Consider the following 24,768-nt stretch of genomic DNA (forward strand, 5'->3'; position numbering starts at 1 on the left):
AAGGGAGAGTTTGCATGAGAGTTCTGTTTCAGCTCATTAATTTCACTATATATTTTGAAGGTCCAACCGCAGTGAGCTTCCGCTGCAGGAAGAGCTTGGCTGGCCCCCTGTAATGTGTAGTTAAATTAGTGACATCACTTCAAAGTCTCCTCACCCACTGAATTATGCATCATAATGGGCCAGATCAGCACTTTACACTGGAGGAACCTGACAGTGAAAGCCCTTTGTAACAAAGAGTGAATTGAGCGAGTTTAAACAATAACTCTCCTTTTGGTGAATGGACCTTTCTGTGCCTAATTTATATACATAAAACTGAGCTGGTGCCCTATTACATTGCTGCCAACAGCTCCAAATGTTCTGGGGCAGTACTTCCAACCAGGCATATGTCCAGCTGTAGGTTGTCCACCTAAACATCCCACTTATTGGAAGTGCAGCGTTTGTCTACATTTGTCCTGAGCCACATGTGAACCCACACACAGTCCTTTATCCAACATGGACTGCTGAAATTTGGTAGGTATATCACTGGCAGCAGAAATTAGCTCTGATCTGGAAATTCTTATGGAGGAGGTGCATTAGCAGGTAACCGTCTATCTTAAGTGGCATTGCCAAGCAATCACATAATTGGAGCCCAACATAACCTTTTCAAGCATTGGTTTTCTTTAACCAGCACTGGTATAGAGTGTTAAAGTTGTGGGTATGCGTGCTTCAGCCCTTGAGGGTGAATTATTTGCCAATTTGTATTAATTTATGCAAATTCTCTTTTCTATCATTTTGAATACAATCCATAGGGAGTCATGTAGACTAATGGGGAACAGAAGATGAGAAAACAGTGAGAAACCCGTGCATTAACCCATTAACTGGTTTACCATCTTCTAAGTTATGTGTTATTTAGATATATATATTGCACATATAAGGATTTTTTGTATAAGGACAATCAAGTGCAAGCATTCTCATTTTTGTTACATAATTGTATAGACAACATTTCTGCTACACATTTAATAAGAGTTTGGCTAGAAGAACTAGCAGACGTTAAGATTCAAGTTCCCCAGGTTAATCCTAAAGACATGTAAGAGCATTCTCAAAATACCTCGCAACGTGCATAATAGTATATAAATGTAAAAATCCTTGGAAAACACACAGCTACTTCATATTTCTAGAAAACAAAATGTGTCTTATGATGAAATGGGATTTAAATAATAAAAAACCCATATAAACTGCATTAACCATGTAACATTAGATATGTAAAGACAAATGTTGTCCAAACAAACATGGGGAGATACGCAGCCATGGTATTTTTACAATGCCAGTTATTAACCTGGTTAGCCGTAGACTACCTTTTTTCTTAATAACTTGCACGTTCTCAGGCTTTTCGTCATGCAGCTTGAAAGAAAAGTGTATATAATTAAGTACTACTATACCTAATGGCATTAAAAGTTAGCCATGGTATATACATGCCTTCTATGAATGTCTAATTCTGACATATGGACTGGAAATGCTCTTATCAGCCTCTACTGATTAAACAGGTAAAGCCCACATAATAAAAATCAAAGTCAATATTATTATTATCCAGGTTGGATGTCCTTGTCCTAATTCTATGTTAATGGGCTTCTGAAAACATAAAAAGCCGCACAAGGAAAGGCAGATTACCACATCACAAAGGATCACTGTTCATTTCTGCAGCAGAGCCACCAGAATCACGCTAAAGCGACACATAATCTTTCTAAATTAAAAATGAACAACTCTTCTGGGCTTCTAATTAAGTGTGAAATTTTATCTTAACTCTGTTGCTGATTTTCGCAAGTTTAATATAAACATTTATCAGGATGTAACCGCCTGCAGGGATAAGCAGTGATGTGATAAAAAGGGAGAGCATGCAACGACAAAAAAAAAATGAGGAATAAAAACAAAGTGGAAGTGAATGTGACCTCCGTGTTTTATTTACGGATTCTGATTGGTGGGTTTCATTTTCCCGAGTAAAGTTGATGCTTGAGTGTACGTGTACAATAAATCAAATTATTCTTAATACTTCTGTCATATCAGCTCTGAATTCCCTAATAAATATCTCTATTATCATTGGCAATAATATGTCTAAAGATAGCCATAGCCACAGTCTAGTCTGCTACAGAGGTCTTCATCAAATTGTCCAACTTGTAACACGGTGAATATTCATTATAGAGTGCATTGTAGGTATCATGGGATCATAGGGTCTCCCCAACCAGCCCATGTTCCCCACTGCTTCCAAAAGTGGGAAAATGGGCAGCTACCTTGGACATTAGGACAGTGCCTACAAACCTGGGACTGTCCTGTGGAAAAAAGGAGACTTGTAGGAGGCATTCATTGGTCATTTTGGTAATTTTTTTTCTTTGGTATGGTTTAGTTATTATTTCTGAATAATAGCCTTAGGAGAAGGTCCTTGGCATTAGTTGCACAAACTAGTACAAGCACACATGGGCTTGCCATGGAGAACGTTCAGTAATTATATCATTTGTTGACAAGTTCATGGTAATGCTAAATTCATGTTTGCAATTCCTTTTCTGTGGCAATGATTTGTTATAATTTTGTGCTAACTTTTGACTCTAGAATGGTAATTACATTTTTCCTTTTATCCTTAGAATATGCTAAAGGGTGATTAACATCACTTATATTTAGAAAAAGGGTATCTCTAAGCATAAATAAGACTAATGTGCGAATAAGGTTTGAGGTAGTTACAGCAGGAATAATGGGCAGACTAGATGGACCGATGTGAAAGTCTATGTTTCTCTGTTTACATGGCTGGCATAGCACTTGTAAGTAAAAAGGCATGTGGGTGCCTGAATTGGAAATCCGGTTCTCTTAGAAAGCCTCTCCAGTCTCCTCAATCTGCAGTTTTCTATTGAAGGGCTTTTTTTTTTTACTGCCGTTTTAGATAATCCATGGTAACAATAGCGCTTCCCTACAGAGAAGGCGTGGGATTAACCCCTTCTGTATTAAACTGTTTACACAATCTCCCTTTAAGCTTTATTAACCATAAAATGAACTGTCCTATTTTTAGCTCCTGTGTCTTTCCCACCAACCATATGTTACAGAAGATTAGATCAAATAGATATTTCTGCTTCAGAGTATATTTACAATACAGTCAACCCACTTGGTGGCATGTCACCTTCCCCATAATCGCAGAGGTAATGTTAATCACGCTCCTGCGTACTTATGTGCTTATATCCGCGTAAAACTTATAATATACAGAATAAAAACCTTAATATACCAACAATTTCAATTGTTTATATCATAGACTTTCCAATTAATCTCATATGATCTTTTAGATTGTGGGCGCGTTTGATATGCCACTCTGACCCCTCCAGAAATGCTTTATGCCCCTAGAAATGCCCACCAGCCCACCCAGATATGCCACTCTGCTTCCAAGAAGTGCTACTCCTCCCCCCTGACTTACCAATGCACCCCCAGACTCCCTGGTGTCTAGTGGGGCCGGCCAGTGGACGTCTGTGCGATGTGCGCAGACAACCACTTCTGCCAGGGCTTCTATGGTGGAGCAAGGGTGTGACATAACCTTCCGGTGCTCCACCACAGAAGCCCCGGCGGAAGTGCTGGCAGCGGAAGTTGTCTACGCGCATCGCGCAGACATCCATGGCTGCCGGAGAGGAGGATCCAGGTCCCCTGCAGTGCTGCGTGGGATCTGAATTCTAACCCTGCTGCATGTCCCGGGTGTTGGGCTATACAAACTGCGCATCCCTGTGCTAAACCCCGATTATAGGCCGCAAAGTGGGGGGTTGCCTATATTCTGGCAAATACGGTCTTTACAATGTGCTATCTCATAAATGCCTGGTTATGTTTGGACACACGTTGTGAGACTAATAACTTTTCATGATAGTCTTATGATTCCTGGTGAGGTAATTGATTAGGGATTAGGGTGCTAGGACTGTTTATTGTTTAAATAATAATAATAAGGTTCCATATATATATTTATTGGCAGGACCCCTATGAACATTGTTGCCCTCTGACCATTGTTGATCTCCCCCTTTCGGTTCTCTGATCTTTCGAAGCAACCCATAAGGAGTTGTGGTGCACCATGATCAGCTCCCATTAAAGTAGTCGATCGGACCTTTTGTGCTATGAATAGTAAGCATAGGCAAGAATATGCCACTTTCTAAAGATTATAAAGATGGTAGGAATGTCCAAAACACTCCTCATTCCAATTGAAATGGCAGGTGGACCTCTATACAGGGCTCAATCATATTACAACATATTACAACGCCCACTGTACGGCGCTAGGGAATTTGATGGTGCTATATAAAACAATAAATAATAATAATGAATATGCATCCCTTCTGTAACAGGAAAATATCAAGAATAGGAATGCCAATAAAGTGGTCATAAATAATGTATATAAGTGCAATAAAGAAGTAGGAAGCTTTTTAAATCCGTAAGAAAAATAGGGCATCAGAGTGAATCTGCAACAGCAGGCGGCATTTCTTCCAAAACTTACATGAACAAACAATTGGTGACATTTCAAACTAGACTTAAACTTGAATGAAATAGCCTTCAACGGACAATCTAGTTTCATATACAGCCACACCACGAGGAATCATATTAAATTAGTTTGTAAGTACTTCAGTTTGCATTTGTAGGGGAATACAACAGCTCCGGAGCTGCAATGCAGCACCCCCAGAGCTGGAACGCAGCACCCCAGAGCTGCAACACAGAACCCCCGCTGTGGCCCTGTTTTAAGCTGACAGTTAATGGCAGGACTGTAAGTCCCATGTATTTTTGTACATGGGAGCCAGTGCTGCAGTCCTGCAAGCCTAGTTGCTAGTGATGGGGAAAGAGGCAAATTCATTGGACAATTATGCAAAATTCTTCCATGCAAATGCAAGGGGAGTAAAGACTTTAATTTATATAGCACACAGAGCTATCTTAAGCATATTGTCATATGTATTAAAGTGTGTATCCCCTTAACAGGCATCTTAATACTCTTGTTCCCGTAATTTTTTTTAATGGCTAGCTGCACCCTATTCTACAGCACTTGGCGTGCCAAGTAAATTGCCAGGTCTACTACCCATCCTGTCATTTTCATTCCACATCCTTTTGTTCCACAAACCTTCCCATTTATCCCACCAGAACAAAATCATCAATCCCCGGAGAAACAGTATAGAAACATGTTGTGAAATAATGGCACGGAAATCCACACGTATATCAATTATAGACAGTGAAGTTTACAACTTCCTACAAAAAAACTCTGTTTGAATTGAAATAACTTCAATGTCATTTTCTTCTGGGCTACATTCCAGGTTTCGTATTTTCGCTATTTTTGTCCTTTAAATCAGCTGTCAAATGAGATCATTTTTGTAATTTAGTAACAAAGCGTTACCCTTTCCGACAGAGAGATCAGAAATGACCTATTGTGTAAATCAGATTGAAAAATCAAGGAGCATCTATAGAGTCTATCTATCTATATTACAAATTGATCATGTGCCCATTTGGCAATATCTACAACTAGTGTATTCTGGCATTGGCTGACCGGACCTGGGGTGGCAGTCCCCCTGCTGCATACCTAGGGGCAAATTGGTGAGACACGAAAGGTATCTCATTGAGTAAGGTGGTCAGATGGTCTCACCTGTGACTCTGCCCGCCTCTCACTTCTAGCCACGGTCCCAACGCAGTTGTCCTGAGCTGGACAGCTAAAATGTTGGGGGGGGCATGTATCTTCAACCAGTAGAGGTAAAAAATGACCTTCTTTGGCAATTTGGTTGATTAGAAAATGATGCTCTGGAGTCTGGAGGGACACAGTCTTCTGCAAAGCTTATTTCCACATTCTGCATGGAAAGGTGGTGGATCTCATAACTGCAGCGCAGTGTAAAATAATAGATAAAAAATAAAAGGTATATATATGTGCAGAAATCAAAATAGATATTACAGGAACATCCTCAATATTTTCAGGAATCTGTGAAGCACTGATGGCTATTTCAGTTGGTATATACAAGCCGCTTTTTAAACTCCTCCAGCATTTAATGTGATTTTTTTATATTATTTTGAGATTAAAGGAGCGTATGATGTGTTTGCTGTCACTGACCATATCATGAGGGGCACACCAGGCTTATCTGCGGAATTTCTTTTATGGATTCATGTTCAACACATTTTTTTCTAACATTAACAGGTATGACAGCGTAATCTGTTCCGCTGCTTTGATGTCCAAACCGGTTGTCGCTTCTTGCCCTTTGGTTGCAAGATATATCCTACATTTGGTTCACATTTAAAGATACTCTTATGCATCTTCACACTACACGGACTGAGATTCTCCTTATCTAAGAACGGTACAGTCTTATAAGGAAAATGCATAGCTCTGCTGGAATCCACAGACCCTCTGTTACCGGAGTAAAAAAAAAATGTTCTAGGTCTGTTGTTTAGATAATTCAGCATTGAGTTCTAGTAACAAAGAGATCCGAAGAATTCGGATGGCTGATAACAACAATGACCCCTGAAATTAATTTTCTCTGCAGTTGAATAACCTCACAAATTTTATTTTTAATTTAACTTAACAGTCAAGTCTGTAAAGCAAGACGATGATGATCTCACTATTGTAAGCTTGCGAGCAGGGCTCTCTCCACCTAATGTATTGGTTTGTCTTAGTCTGTCAATTCCCGTCTCGTCATACCCCTTGAATACATGTATTGTATTAAGCACTGCGTAAACTGTTGGTGCCATATAAATAAAAGATAATAATAATAATGGTGATATGAGTTGTGCTGTTATTACATATTTGTCATGAATATATATTTAAGCTACAAAAATTATTTGATATGCGCACTCAGTGATTTAGTGATTTACGAAATTCCAAAAAAAACTACTAAATCTAGTAGCCATGCCTGCCTAGCTACTACCAGGTCAGGTTAAAGAGATTTAAAGGGACAGTCAGAGCTAATAAAGAAACATTAGTTAGAGAGGTCCCTACTTGCAAGCGTACAACCTAAAGGAATGCATATGTAATAATTACAATATATATATATATATCCGGCATACATTGCAAATTCAGCTAGAAATCCAACCTGTGTGATTAAATTAGGACACGTGACACTTTAACAAGCGTCATGTAGCCGTTTCATGGGCTCAAAGAACTTCCCTTATCAGTAACAATCGCCTAGCCCCTGACCTAGATTATGGCTGGTTAGCCCTATGCGCTAGTGTTTCTTGTAGGTTTGCTAAGTGATTGCCTTATGGCCTTTTAGGTACTTAAAGCGTTGGCCGCACCATGGTTGCTTCAGTGTTCTGCACCAAGCAAGCAAGCGGTGTTTCAATGAGAAGCAATGGTGTCTGTTAATTGTTGTTGATTGGTTCAGGCAGCCGTTGGAAGTGTGAGCGAGGAGAAGGGAGGGAAATTCAGGAAATGAAATGAATCGGAAAATCCTGGCCGTGCCACATACAGCCACAGGTCCCATAGACGAACCGTTTAATGCATTTAACAATCACAGAGTGCACGCTATAGGCAGGTCGTATCGATAAACGCATCTGGTAACGGTAAAAGCTTTGACGTTAACCATCCCTCTTCATGCATTAACTCCCAGCACATCAAGTGGCCAAAGAGGGACACTTGTATTAGAGGATGCAGTTAAGACGCAGGTCTTTATGTAACACATGTAAACACATTTCCAGACTGTTTCCATATTGTTATGTGGTGTAATTACATATCTAGGACCTCTATGGCTCTGGCTACCTGGAGCCCCCCTCTTGAGATGCAGTCCCAATGATGTCAGTGGGTGGTCCCTCCGATGCTGTGGGACACACACCATTTTTGGAGGGGAAGTAGGCGGGGAGTGGGGCGTGTGGCAGGGAATGGGGCGTGCGGCAGGGAGTGGGGCGTACCCAACCAGGAGTTTCCCCGCAGTGACCTGGAAGCCACGCTTCACCCGGAGACCAAGCGAGTTCCCTGGTATGCCCATTTACCCGCTGAAAAACACCATGGAATGAAAAAGAGGGACATCGGGGTGGAAAATGGGGCACGTGGGATTATTGCCCCATGTTTGTCATCCGTAAACAGGGCACTGTATTTTCTATTTACACTATCATTATTTTACATGTGTACATCCGGGCAGGGTGGTTGTGTATCACGGGATACATGTCCACGGCCTACAAAATAGCCTTTGGGATGGGGTAAGGGGCAAATGCAATGGAAATTCTTTACAAGGGACCTCTGGGCTGTTTTATGTATTAAAGTGCATATGATGGCTGGCGTGTCCCTTTAAGTTCTATAAGCTTATGAAGTATTCAGGTGCTATTAACAAGTTACTGTCCACAACAATGTGCTGTCCTTACTGATCATCACTTCCAGCTGCAGGAGCATAACCCTCTAGGTGCATTACCCTCTCTAGGTGCATTACCCTCTCTAGGTGCATAACCCTCTCTAGGTGCATTACCCTCTCTAGGTGCAGGTGGGAAGAGGCACAGTACGTTTTTAAAGCTGCTAACCGTTCGGGATGCATCTGAGCAGAGCTGCCCCGTCCCCCAGCCCATCACCCTGCCCCGTCCCCTGCCCCGTCCCCCAGCCCATCACCCTGCCCCGTCCCCCAGCCCATCACCCTGCCCCGTCCCCTGCATGCATTCCTCCCTCCTCTCCCGTGGCAGGTTGAATGGGTGGGAGGCGGAGGAGGAGCCGAGGCCGGTAACCCCGCCCTGTCTAGCCTGCAGGCTTCCCTCCCCCAGATCTCCTTAGCCCTGTAGTGCTCCGATCACCGCAGTGCAATCCTGCTGCTGCTGGACTAGTCTCATTCACCGGCAGCCCCGAGTCCGGGAACTTAGCGCCCCTCCACCGCCAGCCCTCCTCCTCACCCAGCCATGAGGGAGCTGCTCAAGAAAGGGTAAGTGATCGTGCCGTGCCGCCGCCGCCGCTGTGGGAGATGCTGTGGCGATCAGCTGGAAGGGACCTTGGGAAACTTTGTGCGTGGAATCATCGCGTGTAGGTGCGGGGGGTCAGGGCTGCTTTGAGAGGGGGGCACATAGTGTGATCGTAAGGGTTAATGGCTTATTACCCCGTGTGAGTGTGACATTGTGTGTCACTGTGTGACAACCGGTGTTACAAGGAGGAAGTAGAAAGCGGGATTGCAGCCTCCCTCCTCAACATCAACAGATGTAAGTCGAGTCGTGTCCCCTGCTAATCACGGCAGTACAGAGATAAGGCAACCTCTGGCACTCCAGCTGCTCAGGACTACAACTCCCATCATGCATCGCCGGCAGGATCGGCAAACACCTGGGGTGCCAGTGTTTACCTATAGGGGATGAACATTCCCCACTCCCGTGCTTCTCCTCCGCAGCCAGCCTTGAGATTTGTTCTCGGGTTCAGAGGCTGGAGGCTCGGCAGGCAGCTGATGTGCAGGTTGAACTGGGGACATGGGATGCATGCTTTGCTTCCTCTCCTCATACCTCTGCCATGGCTTTATTAATCATATTAAAGCCCCGATGCCCCTCTGTGATCAGCAGGAGGTGTTTGAGAGCAGGTGATTAAGCACCTTGGTGGGAGACGTGCATGGAGAGATCTGATTTCCACTCTCCTTTGCTCTCCCACCCCCCACCTCCATTTCTCTTTTTTTTTTTTTTAAGTCTGCTTCATTCAAACTTCTCAAAAGGTCAACTTTCTGCCTGATTTCTTTTGGGAATGCCCAGTGGCATTTTAGTAGCTGCCGTACACGGATTTTATTTACTCTAATACATCGGTGTCACGCTTAAATGTGTCGTTAGGGACAGCGGAGGGCTCGCTCAGCAAAAACCCGCGGCTTCAGGGTAAGTAAAAGTTGCAGAGAGTTTAGCAAACACCTGGCTTGCTCGTTCCTGGAAGGCATGGTCCAGCTTCTTATTGTTGGTTCACCCGCCACCATCTTCCTAGACAGCGTCTTGCTTATCCATACAGTTCAGGTGTATAAATAAATGATATATCTTATAATAGATGATGCCGCCATATCTCCTTTTATTTTGTCTACTCTTGTATATGCGAAAGGAGAACTCTTAGGAGTGTAAAGCTATTTACTATGTGTGGGGGGGGTGAGATTTCTGCCCCCCCCTCCACCGTCTAGCACAATACCAATAAGTCATTCTTTGTGAAATCCTTTTTACATCCGTAGGCCTCTGGGGATCACTTGCCGACACGGCATCTATAGTGATAAATATCCTTCTGAAAGAATATAGCCTTAGGACTCGTACCTGTGTACTGAATCCAAGATTAATGCTGGACTCGCGTAACCCAGCGCTGTGTCTACAGACTGCTACACAAATTAAACGCACGTCTTCCCCGTCAGCCAAAACATGGTCGGGGGGCAAGAAATGTTTACATTTCATTGACTATAGGGAAAATATATGCGTTTCCATCAGAGAATGTAACTGAAGAAAGCATTACGGGGTTAAAATACTGCATACTGAGTTTTTAATATATATATATATATATATATATATATATATATATATATATATATATATATATATATACATAATTACAGAGAGCGATGTGTATAGCAGCAAATTTGCAAAAATGAAAGGAAACAAAGCAATATATGTATAAAAAGAAATTCTGGTGAAAATGGTGCAATCACCATAGCAACCAAGAGACTTGTTGCTAAATGCGCTACTTTCACCACTTTTCCCCAAAAATGGATTTTTGTACATATTTCTTCTTCTTGTCTTTGTTTGTTAAGCGCCGAGCAATTGTTACAATAGTTCAGCAATTTGTTGCAAAGCCCACCAGAGGCAGGGGTTTCGGGTTGGGGGGGCTCCGCTTTGAAAGGCAAATAGACCGGTGGACCTGCTGGAGGGTCTGGCTGGAGACGAAGAAGTAACCGAGCAGTAATCGTTACCTCTCTCCTCCCAGGGAATGCAAACAGTATAAAAAAAGTTTGTTTAAAAAAAGGGAATATTTATTTCTAGCACATAGGCGACCTTTGTGCTCATTTTACACAATCCTTCCCAATTTCAATATTTACCTAAACCCCTTTTATTGGTTTTTCTGAGTTTGCACAGCCCTGCACATTAAAAGAAATGCTCGGCTAAGATCAGCCTCATCCCGGGATTTAGTGGAAATAATTTCCTTGTGCATGTGGCAGATGTATATGTGGGATCACAAGTAAATCCCCCAAAGTACTGATTATTGTTGTTCTGCTACCAATCTCAAGATACCTTCTCGCTGAAGCTGTCTACAGCAGTTGTCGCTATGGTGATTTGGGCTGTCGTGAAATATGGTAATTCTACGTGAGTCTTTGTAGAATGCCCTTTTTTTTTGGTGAGATCGGTGGCACAAGCGATGTAAATATAAGGCATGAATTGCGACGGGCGGTGGAAGCAAACTAAATGGAGGTTTGGAAACTAGGTCAGATTTGCGGGACGGTAAAGTCTTCGGATTTTCTTACTGGTACAGCAGATTTGTTTCGTGCATAGTGAAGTCTGCTATTCCGCAAATCTACAGGGAACTGATTGTTCCACATTTATGAAGTGCAGCGGCTGAAATAATTTCATCTCTAGTGACTGTGGTAGAGAGGGGACGCGGTTGTTGTACCGGCGAGCATTTATTGTGGAAAGGTTGTTCTCCTGTTCCCTTGGAGATAAAAAAGTGTGTGTGATAGATTATATATATATATATATATATATATATATAATGCAATAAAGTAATCGGTTTCAGATTCAGATTTGATGGTCGTGCTACTCTTCCAGGTATCCTATTCTCACATGAGTGTTTGCTCGTGAAGGGTATCGCTGTACTTGGAGGAGTTGGAAGTGCCTGGAGATGAGGGACATCATGGTTACTCATTAAGAGTACTTCAGGTTAATGCTGACGTGAACTAGATTGAGTGCGTTAATGAGCAATGACCTAGTAACACTTATAAAGTGTTCATGTTATGCCGCTTCGTCTTTCAAGGATTTCAGGGGTCGCGGTTTTATTGAAAGTGGCCCTGGTTACCCTCAAGTTGCCATGAGGACTTTATTTGACGGGAAACCCGTTTAAGCACCTCCATTAACATTTGGACCTTTTGATGTTGCTGTTGTAGTCCCTGTGGATTATATATTCATGGCCAATCATTCAAACCTTCTTTCATCTTAAAAGTATATATCTTAGGTTCTCAAGACCAAGTTTTGGTGGTACAGTAGAAGACTTGTATAGTTTTATAGGATTCTAAAATGCACATTTGATTTTGGAAGTGCTTGTTCTACCTGTTACTTGATCCCATTTAATTCTACCCAAGACAATTTCACACTTCTTATTCCAACCTTATGATGGTTTAAAGCAGCTCTTTACTCCTTTCTATCTTTGCTTGTTGTCTACCGAGTTAGTGTGCTGTATCTGCTGAGGCTTGTTGAGATGCTCATTGGGCTTCACAAAAAATAATAGAAATTTTAATCCATTTATCCACATCACCTTAAGAAATGACTATAAAACAGAAAATAATCCTTTTGCAGTTTGATCTCAAGATCAAACAATATTTTTTTCTTTCTGCTTTGTCCAAATTGCTATGGCTACCCCCTTCTTTTCAAGTCCTAATTAAGTACTGTAAGGTGTTGGAAAGGCTGCTGAGATGTGCTGAGCTGGCATTTTGTCTTGCAGGGTTCGCACAAGAAGCCCTCCCCCCCAGTTCTAGGCTCCCACACCTTCCGGTCCCAAAGCTAACAATTAAATGGCCTTTGAAAATGGCAGAACGGCTTAAGGAAGGAACTCGCTTTTGGAGTCTAACCTTTTTTCTTAAGCTGTGAGATTGTGTTTGGAATTAATGATAACTTTCTGAGCTCAAAGTGTGTTGGGTTGAGGGGGCGGGCGGGGGGAGTTTGGGCAGCAGTACTTTTCAGACCAGAAGTGGAAAAGCTGCAGCCTTCTTGCGTTCTGCATATAAAGTACCATGGAAAAAATCTGCCCTCTGTTAAGAGCCACCAGACTCCAGAAAATCAGTAGCAGCCAAAGTGTCCTGTTCGATCGCTCTCCGCACACCCAGTCACATCCTTCTTGTATAATTGTTTGGGGTTTTTTTGTTTGGTTTTTTTAAAGTGTCATACGTTTGTCAGTCTCGGCTCAGTCCACACAGAATAATTTTCGACAGTTTAAATTCTCCACTTGTCAATTAGCACAGCAGGCAGTTTGCCAAGGGACGTGCTCTGGAATTTGCTACGATGGTCGTTGGATTTCCATCTGCCTATTGAGTTTTTATTTTTTAAGGACCTTGTGATGGCTTCACCTCCGCGTTACTGAAGTTTTACTTGCCCTTTAGATTTAGAAATTCTCCGGCAGAGCATTGCTTATTAAAAGTGTATGGGAAGCAGCCACAAGCCTCCAGAGGCTTTTTTTCAAAGATAGTCCCACGAGATGCCAGGAATGGAGATGTACATCGCAATGTAATGTTCCTGGTAATGCATCGCTAAATATTTATGAGAACAACTCCAGCTCTGTTTGTTACGGTTCCCTTTCACGTCTTCTGTAAAGTGTGATTGGTGACAATCAATGTGCGTTTTCAACAGGTCAGGGAGAACTCTCTTAAAGTGTGCTAGAGTGGATCTCTTTTTCTAGATCAAACTTCTGTGATTCAGAATAAGTGAGGGAGCTGCATGATTATTAATCAAGGACTTTTCTTTCCCCCACCCCATCTATTTTTTTTTGCTTATAGCGTACCATATAGACAAAATGATTATTTTCTACCATCCAATGGAAGTTATATAAAGCAGGGAAGGTGGTAGATAAATGGTACATCCTCTCAGCAGAAGTGGTGAATGGAGAGATTTGATGGGTTGACTGGTTTCTTTTCAATGTTAACTCTTGTCAAAATATTGCAGTTAACGCTTTCAGTCGTCTTAATCCATCATTCAATGTGTTTTGCTTGTTAATTGTAGTTTCCTACTCTTTGCTTCCATCTGAGGTTTCAATGGAAATAAAATAGTGCATTAACCATTTACAGGTTAACTTCAAGCTTGTCATTTTTGTATATGAATTTAGAACTGCAAGCGGTAGAGGGCAGATCTTACTGTACCCAACGACGTTGCCAGTACTTGGAGCACAGACCTAACATGTTGGGTACATCGTTGGAAATATTTTCCTACCGATAGCTGCGGTACTGAGCAAAACCCTTTTTTCCCTAACCCTATAAATACCTGAAGGATATCGGGTCCTTCTCTTTGTGTTACACAACCCCTCGTTGTAAGACAAAAAAAACAAATAATGTATGCCTCGGCTAAAAGTTGGCAAAGCAGTAGTCTCTTTTTAAATTTTAAACATCTTGGTTACTATTGAAAGCGTTAAGTCATTATGTACAGAAGATTCAGAGGGTTAAAACGTTGGGCATAGGGCAATCAGTGTTAATACTGTAGCACATGGCAGTTAAAGAGTTACCGCAGGGGTCGTTGCACATTCACCTGGTATATTCAGAGGATGTTACCTTATGGAAGTGAATGGGAAGGAGAAACATCTAATTACCAACAAAATGTGGTTTACCTTCCATTTGTATTTTGTCTTCTTGACTGTATCATTGTGTACATAATTTGAGAGGATGGATGATTCTGTAGCCACCTGTACAAACAAGTATGTCTCTTTAAAACCATTGAAAAAATATTCTGTTACTTTGTACATTTCTATGTAATCCTGGATACAAGTCGCTTCACTGACTCCCTGGGAAAAAAAATGTCTGTCTCATTAACCCTTTGGTTGTCGGGGTTAATGGTATTGAGAAACCTTCATAACCAGACGCAAGTTTCGCTGTATTGCGTGTGTCAGATTTCCTAACCAGAAAATGTGATTTCCATCCTATGACATCACCAGTGGAGAGCATCTACGCATTACTTGATTGGCACCCCCCTGGCATGGGAATAGGGTATTGTGTACATCTCTCTTTCACCATCCATATTTGCAGATGTTGATGAAAATAACCAATTTGCCAAAAGAATCTGTTTACCACTGAATTAGATTTCCATTGGAATGGAGCCTGTTTTAACTTCTTGAGTGCTCTGAGGTTATATATTCATATATTGAATACTTGATAATTATTTTAATTCTTTCTCATGCCAAAAAGTTCACTTATATTTAAATTGGTAGCCGCATTCTCCTGAACAAAGGTAAAGAATATTTGCCTGCAAAATACTCTGTATTTGGAGTCGTCCGTTTGGAAGGATTTCTTTATAGGAAGATGTCCTTATATCCTTGGCATTTAACCAAAATTGTTTGCTTTTACTTGCCATTCGCTATGTTCACATTTGTATAATAGTCATAACCTTAGATTGTAAGCTCACAGGAACTGAGTCCTTCTCTTCCTCTGTACCAGAATGTGTTAATGTTTGTTTTGTAAATTTTGTATACAGTGAATTGTTACTTTTTGGCGAGACAGACAAGGACTATGTTGGTGCTCTAGAAATGAAATGTAATAGCCAGGTATTGAGCGACCATTGTAAGGCAGCTGTACCGCAGAGGACTATTCCAAAAGAGTTCTCACCCACTATCGGCCCCTCCATCCTAGTAGGTAGGCAATAGAGAGGGTGACCTGTAAAAGCTGAAATGGCAGGAGGTAACAGTGGAGGCTGAAAAGACTGAGAAATCGGTAATTGGCAGGGATCAACAACATCTGTGCAAATGTAGTGTGCCATGTGACTTCTGTGTATTTTTTAAGTGTGTGAATGTCTGTGCGTTTAAACATCATGCAATTGTTAGGGTATGGACGCTGGGTCCGGAGAGCCAGGACAAGGCCTTACTGCCCCCCTGAACTGGTAGAAATACTTCTAAGAGCAAAGACACCAACATCGCTTTGGCATTTTAATGGGCGCATTTTTATTCTAAACTTCAATAAAAAGATACTGTAGCAAAACTGTGAGCGAAAAAGATCGTTCCTCCTGGGCGCGCAAATACCCCGCTTTTCCAGTGTGTAGCCTTAAGACTCAAAACCGGCTGAAGGATGAAGCAGCCGCCAGCAGCTGAGTTCAAAGCAATTAAAAATTAAAAAAGGGTACTGGGTCTGTCTATACCATCAATAAGAAAATAATGGATATGACATCGCGTCAGGGCTGGAAAGTAGAACGGAAAACCAAAGGTGTATATAGGGACTGAGGAAAAGAAGGTCATGAGACAATTCAATAAAATAATCATTAATTAGCAGTCAATACAACTTAAATATTCCTATTGATCTGTTAAGTCACTTAGTCTATCTAGTGTAATCCTTATTTTGTTAAAATTTGTTCCTTAACTTTCCCTATTGTGATTAAAGTAACTTGTACGCTTTCTGCTTCGCGGCAATAATAATAGCTTATTATCTTTCAGACACCCAGTAAAAAAAATACTTCTGATATTGCCTGTAATCCTTCATCTTCTGCGTTTTTGTACTGTTCTCTCAGGAATACATTTTTCAAAACTAATAACAGTATTAAACTTTCCAAAATACAGTCAACCACTCAACGATAAATTTCTATACTTTGGGCTAAAGAAGGGGGAGGGGGGGAAACCACATCAGTGTAATTGGCTTCTTCAGAAAGATAAAATAAACTATGAAGTTTTATTAAAACTTGAGACTTTTGTAAAATACACAATGTTCCATTGTGTCCTTGGATTCTTTCTGATCGTAGTCATATATTATATCTGACAATTTCAAAGGAAACTGATCATTTGCTGTGGATCTCTATGGGAAGGAAGATGATCACCACAATAATGTATTATTCTATGCAATAAATGCTTGGGGTGATTGCGTGTGTATCTTGTGCTCCTCTTTGCATAATGCTTGACTGTTTTATTATTGACTTAAATATCCTCAATCTCCTTCATGTCAATATTTGTGTCATATTAGTACTCTACCAAACAGGAGATCCTAATGTAACTAAAACATGGAAAATAGTAAAAGTGGCATTGCGCATCAACGTTTCCTGTACATTTTAATAGTCGAGGTACGCAGAAATCGTATGTTGTGCAAATTGTTTTCACTGTTACAAAAATGTGTGCACTGAATCCTTGTGCAAGTGTAAACCTAAGATTATTTTGGTACAATGCAAACATAAATGCATTCTATGAAGTCACATATTTAGTTAATATTTTATTTTATACAGTTTGAAGTTTGAACTACTTTGTTTGCAGGGGTTTGCTTCATGTGTATGTGTTAGAGTGGCTATGTGTGTATGTGTGTGTGCATGTATGGTGTTTGAGTGCATGTATGTATGGTAAGTGTAAGTGTGTGGTATTACAGTGGCTGTGTCTATGTATGTATGTATGTATGTGTAAAATGTTAGTGAGCGCATCACAATCATCCCTCTCATCCCTCTCCATCTTCATGCTCCCCATCGTAACTTCTCATCATCTCCTTACCCGCCCAGCTCTTTTCCACATCATGTTTATACCCTTTATTTAGCACACCCTTCTTCGTATTCACGCAAACGTATTTCTCCTCTCACCTCCCCGTCCTTTGAGTCTGCCACATGCGAGACGGCAACGCAGACGGCCAGACCGAGGGGAGAAATATATTAGTGACCGTTTGTGTGCATACATTTCCATTGTGCACTGCTTGAAATAAGTGTGCGCATACCTTTGAGGGAACATTGTCAAAATTTTGGAAAAATAACCACAAAATGAGCATAGCAGCAGTTACACCTTATCGTAAAATAACTGTAATTTCATGAAACTTAGTTACATAGAACTGAGTTTGGCAATCTTTACAGGTATATTGCTGCTCGATTTTTATATTAACTGCTTTATATAAACGTTATACGCACATACTATGGGTTATTGGTTGGACAGAGTGATTCAGGTGCGATAATTATGGATAAAGAAAAATCCAAGGTATACCTCTCAAGGAGGAGAAACATCTTTAAATAAATTATAATCATGTTTTGATTTGGATTCCATACGGTGTCTGTGAGAAATGATACAATTGTATTAAATAAATGTACCCCCTGGCAGTAGAATCGAGGGGTAACAAGTTCTGCATCTTCTGCAGCTCCGTCCCATGGAGGTCTAGCTGATATCTTGAGTGTTATCTGGGCCTCCAGTATTATAGGTTTCCAAAGCGTCTGACTTTTCTACCATGAGTGTATTCACAAGAGAAGGAAATCGTTAACCATTTCAGGGCCTTTAGCGCCGTAAGCATGCTTTATACCTTGTTTTTAATAATAAACTTTAATAACAATTTTATATGTTTGAATTGGAGTCATTGGACAAATTGGTGTTCTTTGTAAATACGTTGTAACTTTTAACCAGATGGCTGATTGGGTAATAATAAAACTGTGGATTATTTAACACATTAGTTTACATTTCCAATAAATACAAGTAATAGGATGCATTCTCTTATAATGTAGACAAATAGTGACTGAAGAAGCGGAGGCACCATGTGCTGTGGAATTCTTTACGCTCAAACAGGGCGTTGTGTATCGCGGATGGATGTGTTCTTTGGCATTCTCTGTCTTTTAACCCCTTAATGATAGCCCGTACATGTACCGCAGTTTAGGGACCGCCCATTGTCCTTAAGGGGTTAATTATTGGGATTTTTTTTATTTATATTTATACCTAGCTTCAAATATACGTATCTGTATGTAGATTATTTATGCATGTCAATCAAGTGTAATTAAGCTTGGTTTGGTATTTCAAGCATGGCAACTGTGTAGGTGATGTCCCCTGTACAATATTACACAGCTAGTGTATTTCTCTAAGTGAAATTTGCTTTCTGAAATGTATGTATTTACAAATTATTGCTTCTTTTATAGCCATGAAACACAAACGACCTGCTGGGATCATCCCAAGATGACTGAGCTCTACCAGTCCTTAGGTAAGACCATTTTTTTTCTGGAAACCTTTCACAAGGCTATTGGGTTCCTTCCTGAGGCTACTTCATCTCTACTTACAAGTTGCAACAACATTTTCCACTTATTTACATGCAACCGGTTGTTTTAAGCTATTGTTATTGGGTGCTTTGGAATGCTGCCCTTGGAGCTTGCAATTTAATGTGGTTCCTTAGGGCATTGTGTAATTTACAAGCTCTGGTGTTTATTACAAGACGGATGCCTAAGTTGACCACGGGGCAATATCAACTTGCTGCTTCTCAAGAGCTGCAAAGTATTTGTGTTAACGTTGTGATTATGTGGAACCCACCGCTGTGCCTTTTTACAATTTATTTGGTGGTTGTTTTTCCACACAAGTGCAGATTCCAGTTAAGAAAAAGCTGATTAAAAGAAGATTAACTTTAATTTTGATGCTGATCCTGGTCTGGTTGCCATCCAAAACAAATGTTCAGCAGTTCTAATTAATCTGAACCCATGAATACAGGCTCCTTATTAAACATTGTATCGAAAATGTAATAGTGTATTTGCTTTTTTTTTCCTGAATTGGCGCATTTCGTGACGCTTGTCTGGATTATTGATTTGTTTCACTTCCGTTTTGGGCTGAGGATGCCAATTACCATGAAGACCGTTTGGAGTGATCATATGCAATCATATGCTTCACCTATTGTGGAGATGTAGATTGCTTCATGACACCCTTCTTTTTGTGTGCATATGTTACGCATTAACGTTGTTACTAGGGTGACCACGTTTTATTTCTGCCGTTCAGGGACACACTATGTGGCAGAAGAGATTACACACATGGGCTTATATATGAGATACACACACACATATATATATATATATATATATATATATATACATATATATATATATATCACATACACACTGATTCACATATATACACACACCATCACATACAGGTAAAATGCATTTTATATTAATTGTTAGTCATTTATATTATAATGTACATACAATCATTACCAGACATGAGCAGTTTCAGATAATTAACCTCTCTATTACCAGACATGAGCAAATTCAGAAAATTGACCCCTCTATTAGCAGACATTACACACACAGTCACATACACCCACCTGGTGCTTGCTAAGCTTGGTGTGAAGGAGAGGCTTCTGAACTCTCAGCCAATCGGGAGACCTGAGAAGTCCCTCCTGATTGGCTGAGACCCCCTTCACTCATTGCAATCCAGGACATGTGGTCACCCTAATTGTTACCCACAGTTCATGTGTCCTTCTTACATATACATACCTGCTGGTGTATAGGTAGAATTCCCTATTCTTTATTATATTACATCATGTGGGATGCCCTTCTCTTTTGAGGCACTGCTTATTATACCGACTCTCCGTAGTGTCTACTTTGCGGGTCTATCAGCGGGTGCCTGGACAATGAAGGGTTATTGGAGCAGGTTGTCGGTTTAAATCCAAACATTGTTTTATTATTATTATTATCAGTATTAACATATTTGCCCAGAATGTAAGAAAAAAGTACGGCTGGATGAGTGAAGAGGCTGAGGAGAATCTCTTTAGAAAGGGAAAAGTGTTCCCATCTCTTCCATTGTTAAATCAGATTTTTTATTTATTTTATTTTTTAATAAGCTGTAGTCCAAATTATTATTTTTTTTTATTGATAGAATTGCAAGAAATGTTATTTCAGAGTGGTCAGTGACACTGATGAAGATGTTTATATGTGAACGCTATTAGAGGTTCCCAGTCGGTTGTTGAAAGAAGCGAAGGCATGCAGCCAGGTTGTGTCTGAATAAGGATTTTTGGCTTTGTGAATCCCCTCACTGATTAGGTATCTGGGCTTATACGATAACAGCTTGATTCTTATGCAAACTGATTTAGGTTAAATTGGAGTTGGGCACATTATGATGTTTAAACAAAATTTGAAGTTCTGACATAACCCGATTCTGTTCCAAGGGAAATAAAGCCAAATTATCTATATAGCGCTGTCGGCTCTTCACCAAGGGCTCGTACCATCAGAATAATTTAAGTGGATTTTTTTTTTAAATCTTGACTCCAAGAAAACAAAAGGAAAAAAGTAATATTAAAAACAATAAAATTGGGTGTAAATTGAATTGCATGCCTATAGGAACATTTACTTCTGGTCTTTTATACTGTGGGGCTTATTCACTAAATGGTGAATTTTAGGTAAGTGGTAATGCAAACAAAAGAAACAGACATGCCTTTAATCATAATAGGACTCTTTGCAAGCCTTCCCTCCAGTGACCATCCAGTGTGTCCACCAGCCCAGTTATGGTGATGCACGGTGCCACCGTGCCCTTTCTTCTTCAACACCATCAAACCAGTAGTAGGGAGGCTGCCATTCATAATGTTGTAATGTTGAAATATTCATCTCTTTAGCAGACTCCCCAGTTAGCGAATACACCCCTATATATTGCAGATCTGATTTATCTTCTTATAATGTGTCCCTATCACCTTTTCACTGTAGTGCTTCTTGCCGCCTTCCACAGGTTAGTGAATAAGCCCTACCATCATTATGCTCAGCAGTTTGGTTTTGGGCTTTGCAAAAGTCGCTGGAGCAATTTATTCCAGTTTATAGTGTGATTTTATACCCTTATTCCCTTTAATTCTTGCGAGGAATATGTTTGCTCTTTGTAACTGAGACATCATTATGCTCAGTTTAGCCATCTGCACATCTAACAGGTAGCTATGCTGAACATTTAATCTGTCAAAGAATTAAGATGCTTTATTATGTACCAACTGGTTTGCATATTATAAAGCCTATCCGCGCCATGGAGAAACAAATTGCTTATATTTCAGTAAATCAGCATTTTTTAAATTTAACATTACATAGATTTCTGTAAAATACACAGTCGTATTTCTTCTAAACGGTGTTAATATTTCAATAGCAGAATTTTATTTTGTGTGTGTGTTTACCCATACAGCACTGCGGAATATGATGCCGCAATATAATTCAATATATTATAAAAACAACATACACGCTCTAGCATTCTCTGTTGCACACGTGATCGTGCTCATTCACACACTCATACCAGTACTGTCCTGGGTTATCTATGAAAATGTTTATTAGACGGAAAAAGCCGAGGGAAATATAAGCGGCATAATAAAGATATTATGGTGTACATGGAGACGTGCTTATCTCTTTATTTACTTATTCCACACCCTGGGTGAAATGTTTTGTGACCACAGAAACCAACCAATCACTTAGCTGCAGATGTGTGCATTCCAATTGACATTCCTAGCGAGTAAATATGTGGTTTCTGCTTGAAATTCTCCCTGAACGCTGAATTCTTTGCCTGTTAAATCATCATTCGGAACATTGTTCTGTTGCCAGCATGCTCACCTTTGTTTGGTAATGAGAAAGTAATAGTGGACACTCAAATATTTTGCATGCTTGTATGAGACTGTTACACTATGCCGGTACGCTGGAAGACATTCCTATAATGCGTTTTTTTTGAAGAGTTTGCTACACTTACTGCAGGCTTTTTGAAAAAGGAACTTTTTTTGCTACCAAATTATTGCTATTCAGAGTTTGTACGATGTACAGTCTGTGCCAGAATACCTTCATTTAAAAGACAAGTCTCTGGACGTGTTATATAATCAAAATGTCAAGATCATAAGGTCCATGTTTGTGTTTCTATAAATTTGCCCGAAAAATAATATATGTAATATATAGCATATGTATTCACGCAGGGCGCAGGGATTTTGCTGTGATCTCTTAATGTGATGTAAGTTGGAGCCGCTGAGTGACTGCTCTGTACTACTAGTTGGAGTTTGGACTTTTGTGAATTATTTTATGAGTTTAGTATTATTACGGTATTTAGTCCCGTGGGACTGCCGCATACTATTCTGCGATCCGCACCTGTTTTGGCAGCTAGAAGCAGCCAGTTGCTGGCAGAAGAGCCCTATTAAAATAAATAGGAGTGTGTGTGTGTTGGGGTCTTGTTATGTTAGGAGCCCCCTGGCATAGCATCCGCGTTTGCACACTGCTGAGCAGTAGCTATGTTCAGTGGAACATGTCTCCTAAAATGCAGAAAGCTTGGGACGGAGGACATCTGCGTGGAAGAATGGTAATAGGTCTGGGGTTGACAAAAAATGTTTTTGGATTAAGGAACCAGCCAAAAAATTTAGGAGACAACTTTTTCCTTCCTCAATAACATTTTTATCTACATTACCCCTAGTCTGCAGTTAAAGCATGTTTATTGGGTCAATACGACATAAAACACACACACCTTTCTTCGGTGCTGCACCACTTTGTACAGTACTGCGGTTAACCTCTTAATGACAAGGGGTATTTTACATTATAAAGACCCAAGCTTGTCTGTTTAACAATTATTCTTACACTTACACGCTCTCACACCTTGCAGCCAGAGACATACACTAACATCTTATGCTTACACACACTAACATTCTACTTTCATGTACACACATGCTAACACCATACACTAATATGCAGACTGTGTGCTGAGATGCACATCCATGCTAATGCCATACTATAGCATACACAACACCATACATGCTAACACCACACTCTTATTCTACAACATGCACACACTGGCTAACACTATGAACAGTACAGTAGACATACTGACTCTATACATATACACACATACACACTCTCCCTCCCTCTCTCACCTCGTGGAGACCTGCCATGCCCTGCAGGAATGTGTAGGGTGCTGTATTCAGGATGGAAGCCCTGACCATTTTATTTCCCCCTTGTCCTGCAAAACCCTGAGCGCCAAGAAATGGTTTCTCTACCAGGGTTTGTCAAGTCCTGGATTAGGTTACACTCAGCCATTATATTCATTTTGCTGCATAACTGGGTAATGAATTCCCTTCTGTGAGTGCAGGGCAGCACTTAACGTGTGCTAGTCAGCAACATACGACGTGTACATGTATTTTTAGGTTATCATTATCGGCTCATAATTATCCATGAGTTATCGGGAAACATTGAAGAGATTTAACAGCTCTACCCTGTTCCTTAATTTATTATTCCCACATGTATGTAAATAATTCTAAATTGAGTTATATTGAGTGATTGTTATAATTCATTTAACAGTTCATCCTACATTTACAATTTCCGGTGTGTATAAATCACAGAAATGTCCTTTTCTTATTGCAAATGATCCTGACAAAGAGGTAAATAATGAACTCCGGGTCACTCTCTTAATGTGGCAATTGAAATGTATTTGAAGAACGCTAACAGCATTAATTAATTAAAGTAAATAACGTGCTTAACATTCTGTGATTCAGGAACATGAAATAATTTTGTGTTTGCGCGAAACTGAAAAAGATAGTAATTCAGAACCAAATGCAAAAAAAAACAAAAACAGATTTTGTTAAACTAAAACAGTTTTCAGTGGTCCTTAACAGTTTATTTAGGCTAGTGGTAACCCTTATAATTGGGCATCCGGTTTTTATAGCCCTGTGGAAATACAAGGATCAAGTATGAGAAGAAAAAGAGCCATAATAGAGCATTATGGGGTTTTAAATTTTTGTTTTTAACAATCACAAAGGAGAAAATATGTACGGTACTTGGGCTTTAGGGGTTAAAATTGTTTTTTTCTAGAAAATTCTAATATAAAGGTTACACGATGGTATGTATGTGTATAAAGAAATATGTTTTCTGACCTAAAGTAGCAGTTCTTCATAGGTTTTTCCTTTACAGTTGGTATGAGAAACATCTGTGTCTTGCAGCTGTAAATACTTCTTCTGCGGCAGGCACTGCCAAGCAGTGAACGCCATATCGTGGCTCAAGTAGAGCAATTAGTTTGAGGCTTAACATCTCTCTCCTGCCTTAATTTAAGTAGCTCTGTAGTCCACATGAAGCATATTTCACAGGTCTACCTAATCTTGGAGCCCCTTCTTAGTTTGATATGTTTTTATAGATATTTTTTTTCCCCTTGTATGGTATGAGATTATTGGAATGCTATGGTTTCCACCTTTAACCATTAATGTAAATTTAAAAAAATAATAATAAAATAAATGAGGCCATCAAAGTTTTTAAAATGAATGGCCCTCTTTACCT

The 24,768-nt window shown here is 40.2% G+C and overlaps 1 protein-coding gene across 5 annotated transcripts in view; it reads left to right on the forward strand.

Annotated features, from left to right (window-relative positions):
• DMD (dystrophin) overlaps positions 1 to 24,768 on the forward strand; it is an 870,543-nt gene that overhangs the window by 794,917 nt on the left and 50,858 nt on the right. For 3 of the 5 annotated variants that reach the window (XM_053455062.1, XM_053455061.1, XM_053455063.1), the window contains exons 1-2: positions 8,709 to 8,843; positions 18,667 to 18,728. In XM_053455062.1, coding sequence (XP_053311037.1) covers positions 8,821 to 8,843; positions 18,667 to 18,728 — 85 coding nt within the window. In that variant the 5' untranslated portion in view covers positions 8,709 to 8,820. Of the gene's footprint in view, positions 1 to 8,708; positions 8,844 to 18,666; positions 18,729 to 24,768 lie in introns of those variants that run through there. The other 2 variants (XM_053455059.1, XM_053455060.1) reach the window with 1 other exon arrangement.

Source organism: Spea bombifrons, chromosome 2 (assembly GCF_027358695.1).
Source record: "Spea bombifrons isolate aSpeBom1 chromosome 2, aSpeBom1.2.pri, whole genome shotgun sequence".
NCBI classification, from domain to species: domain Eukaryota; kingdom Metazoa; phylum Chordata; class Amphibia; order Anura; family Pelobatidae; genus Spea; species Spea bombifrons.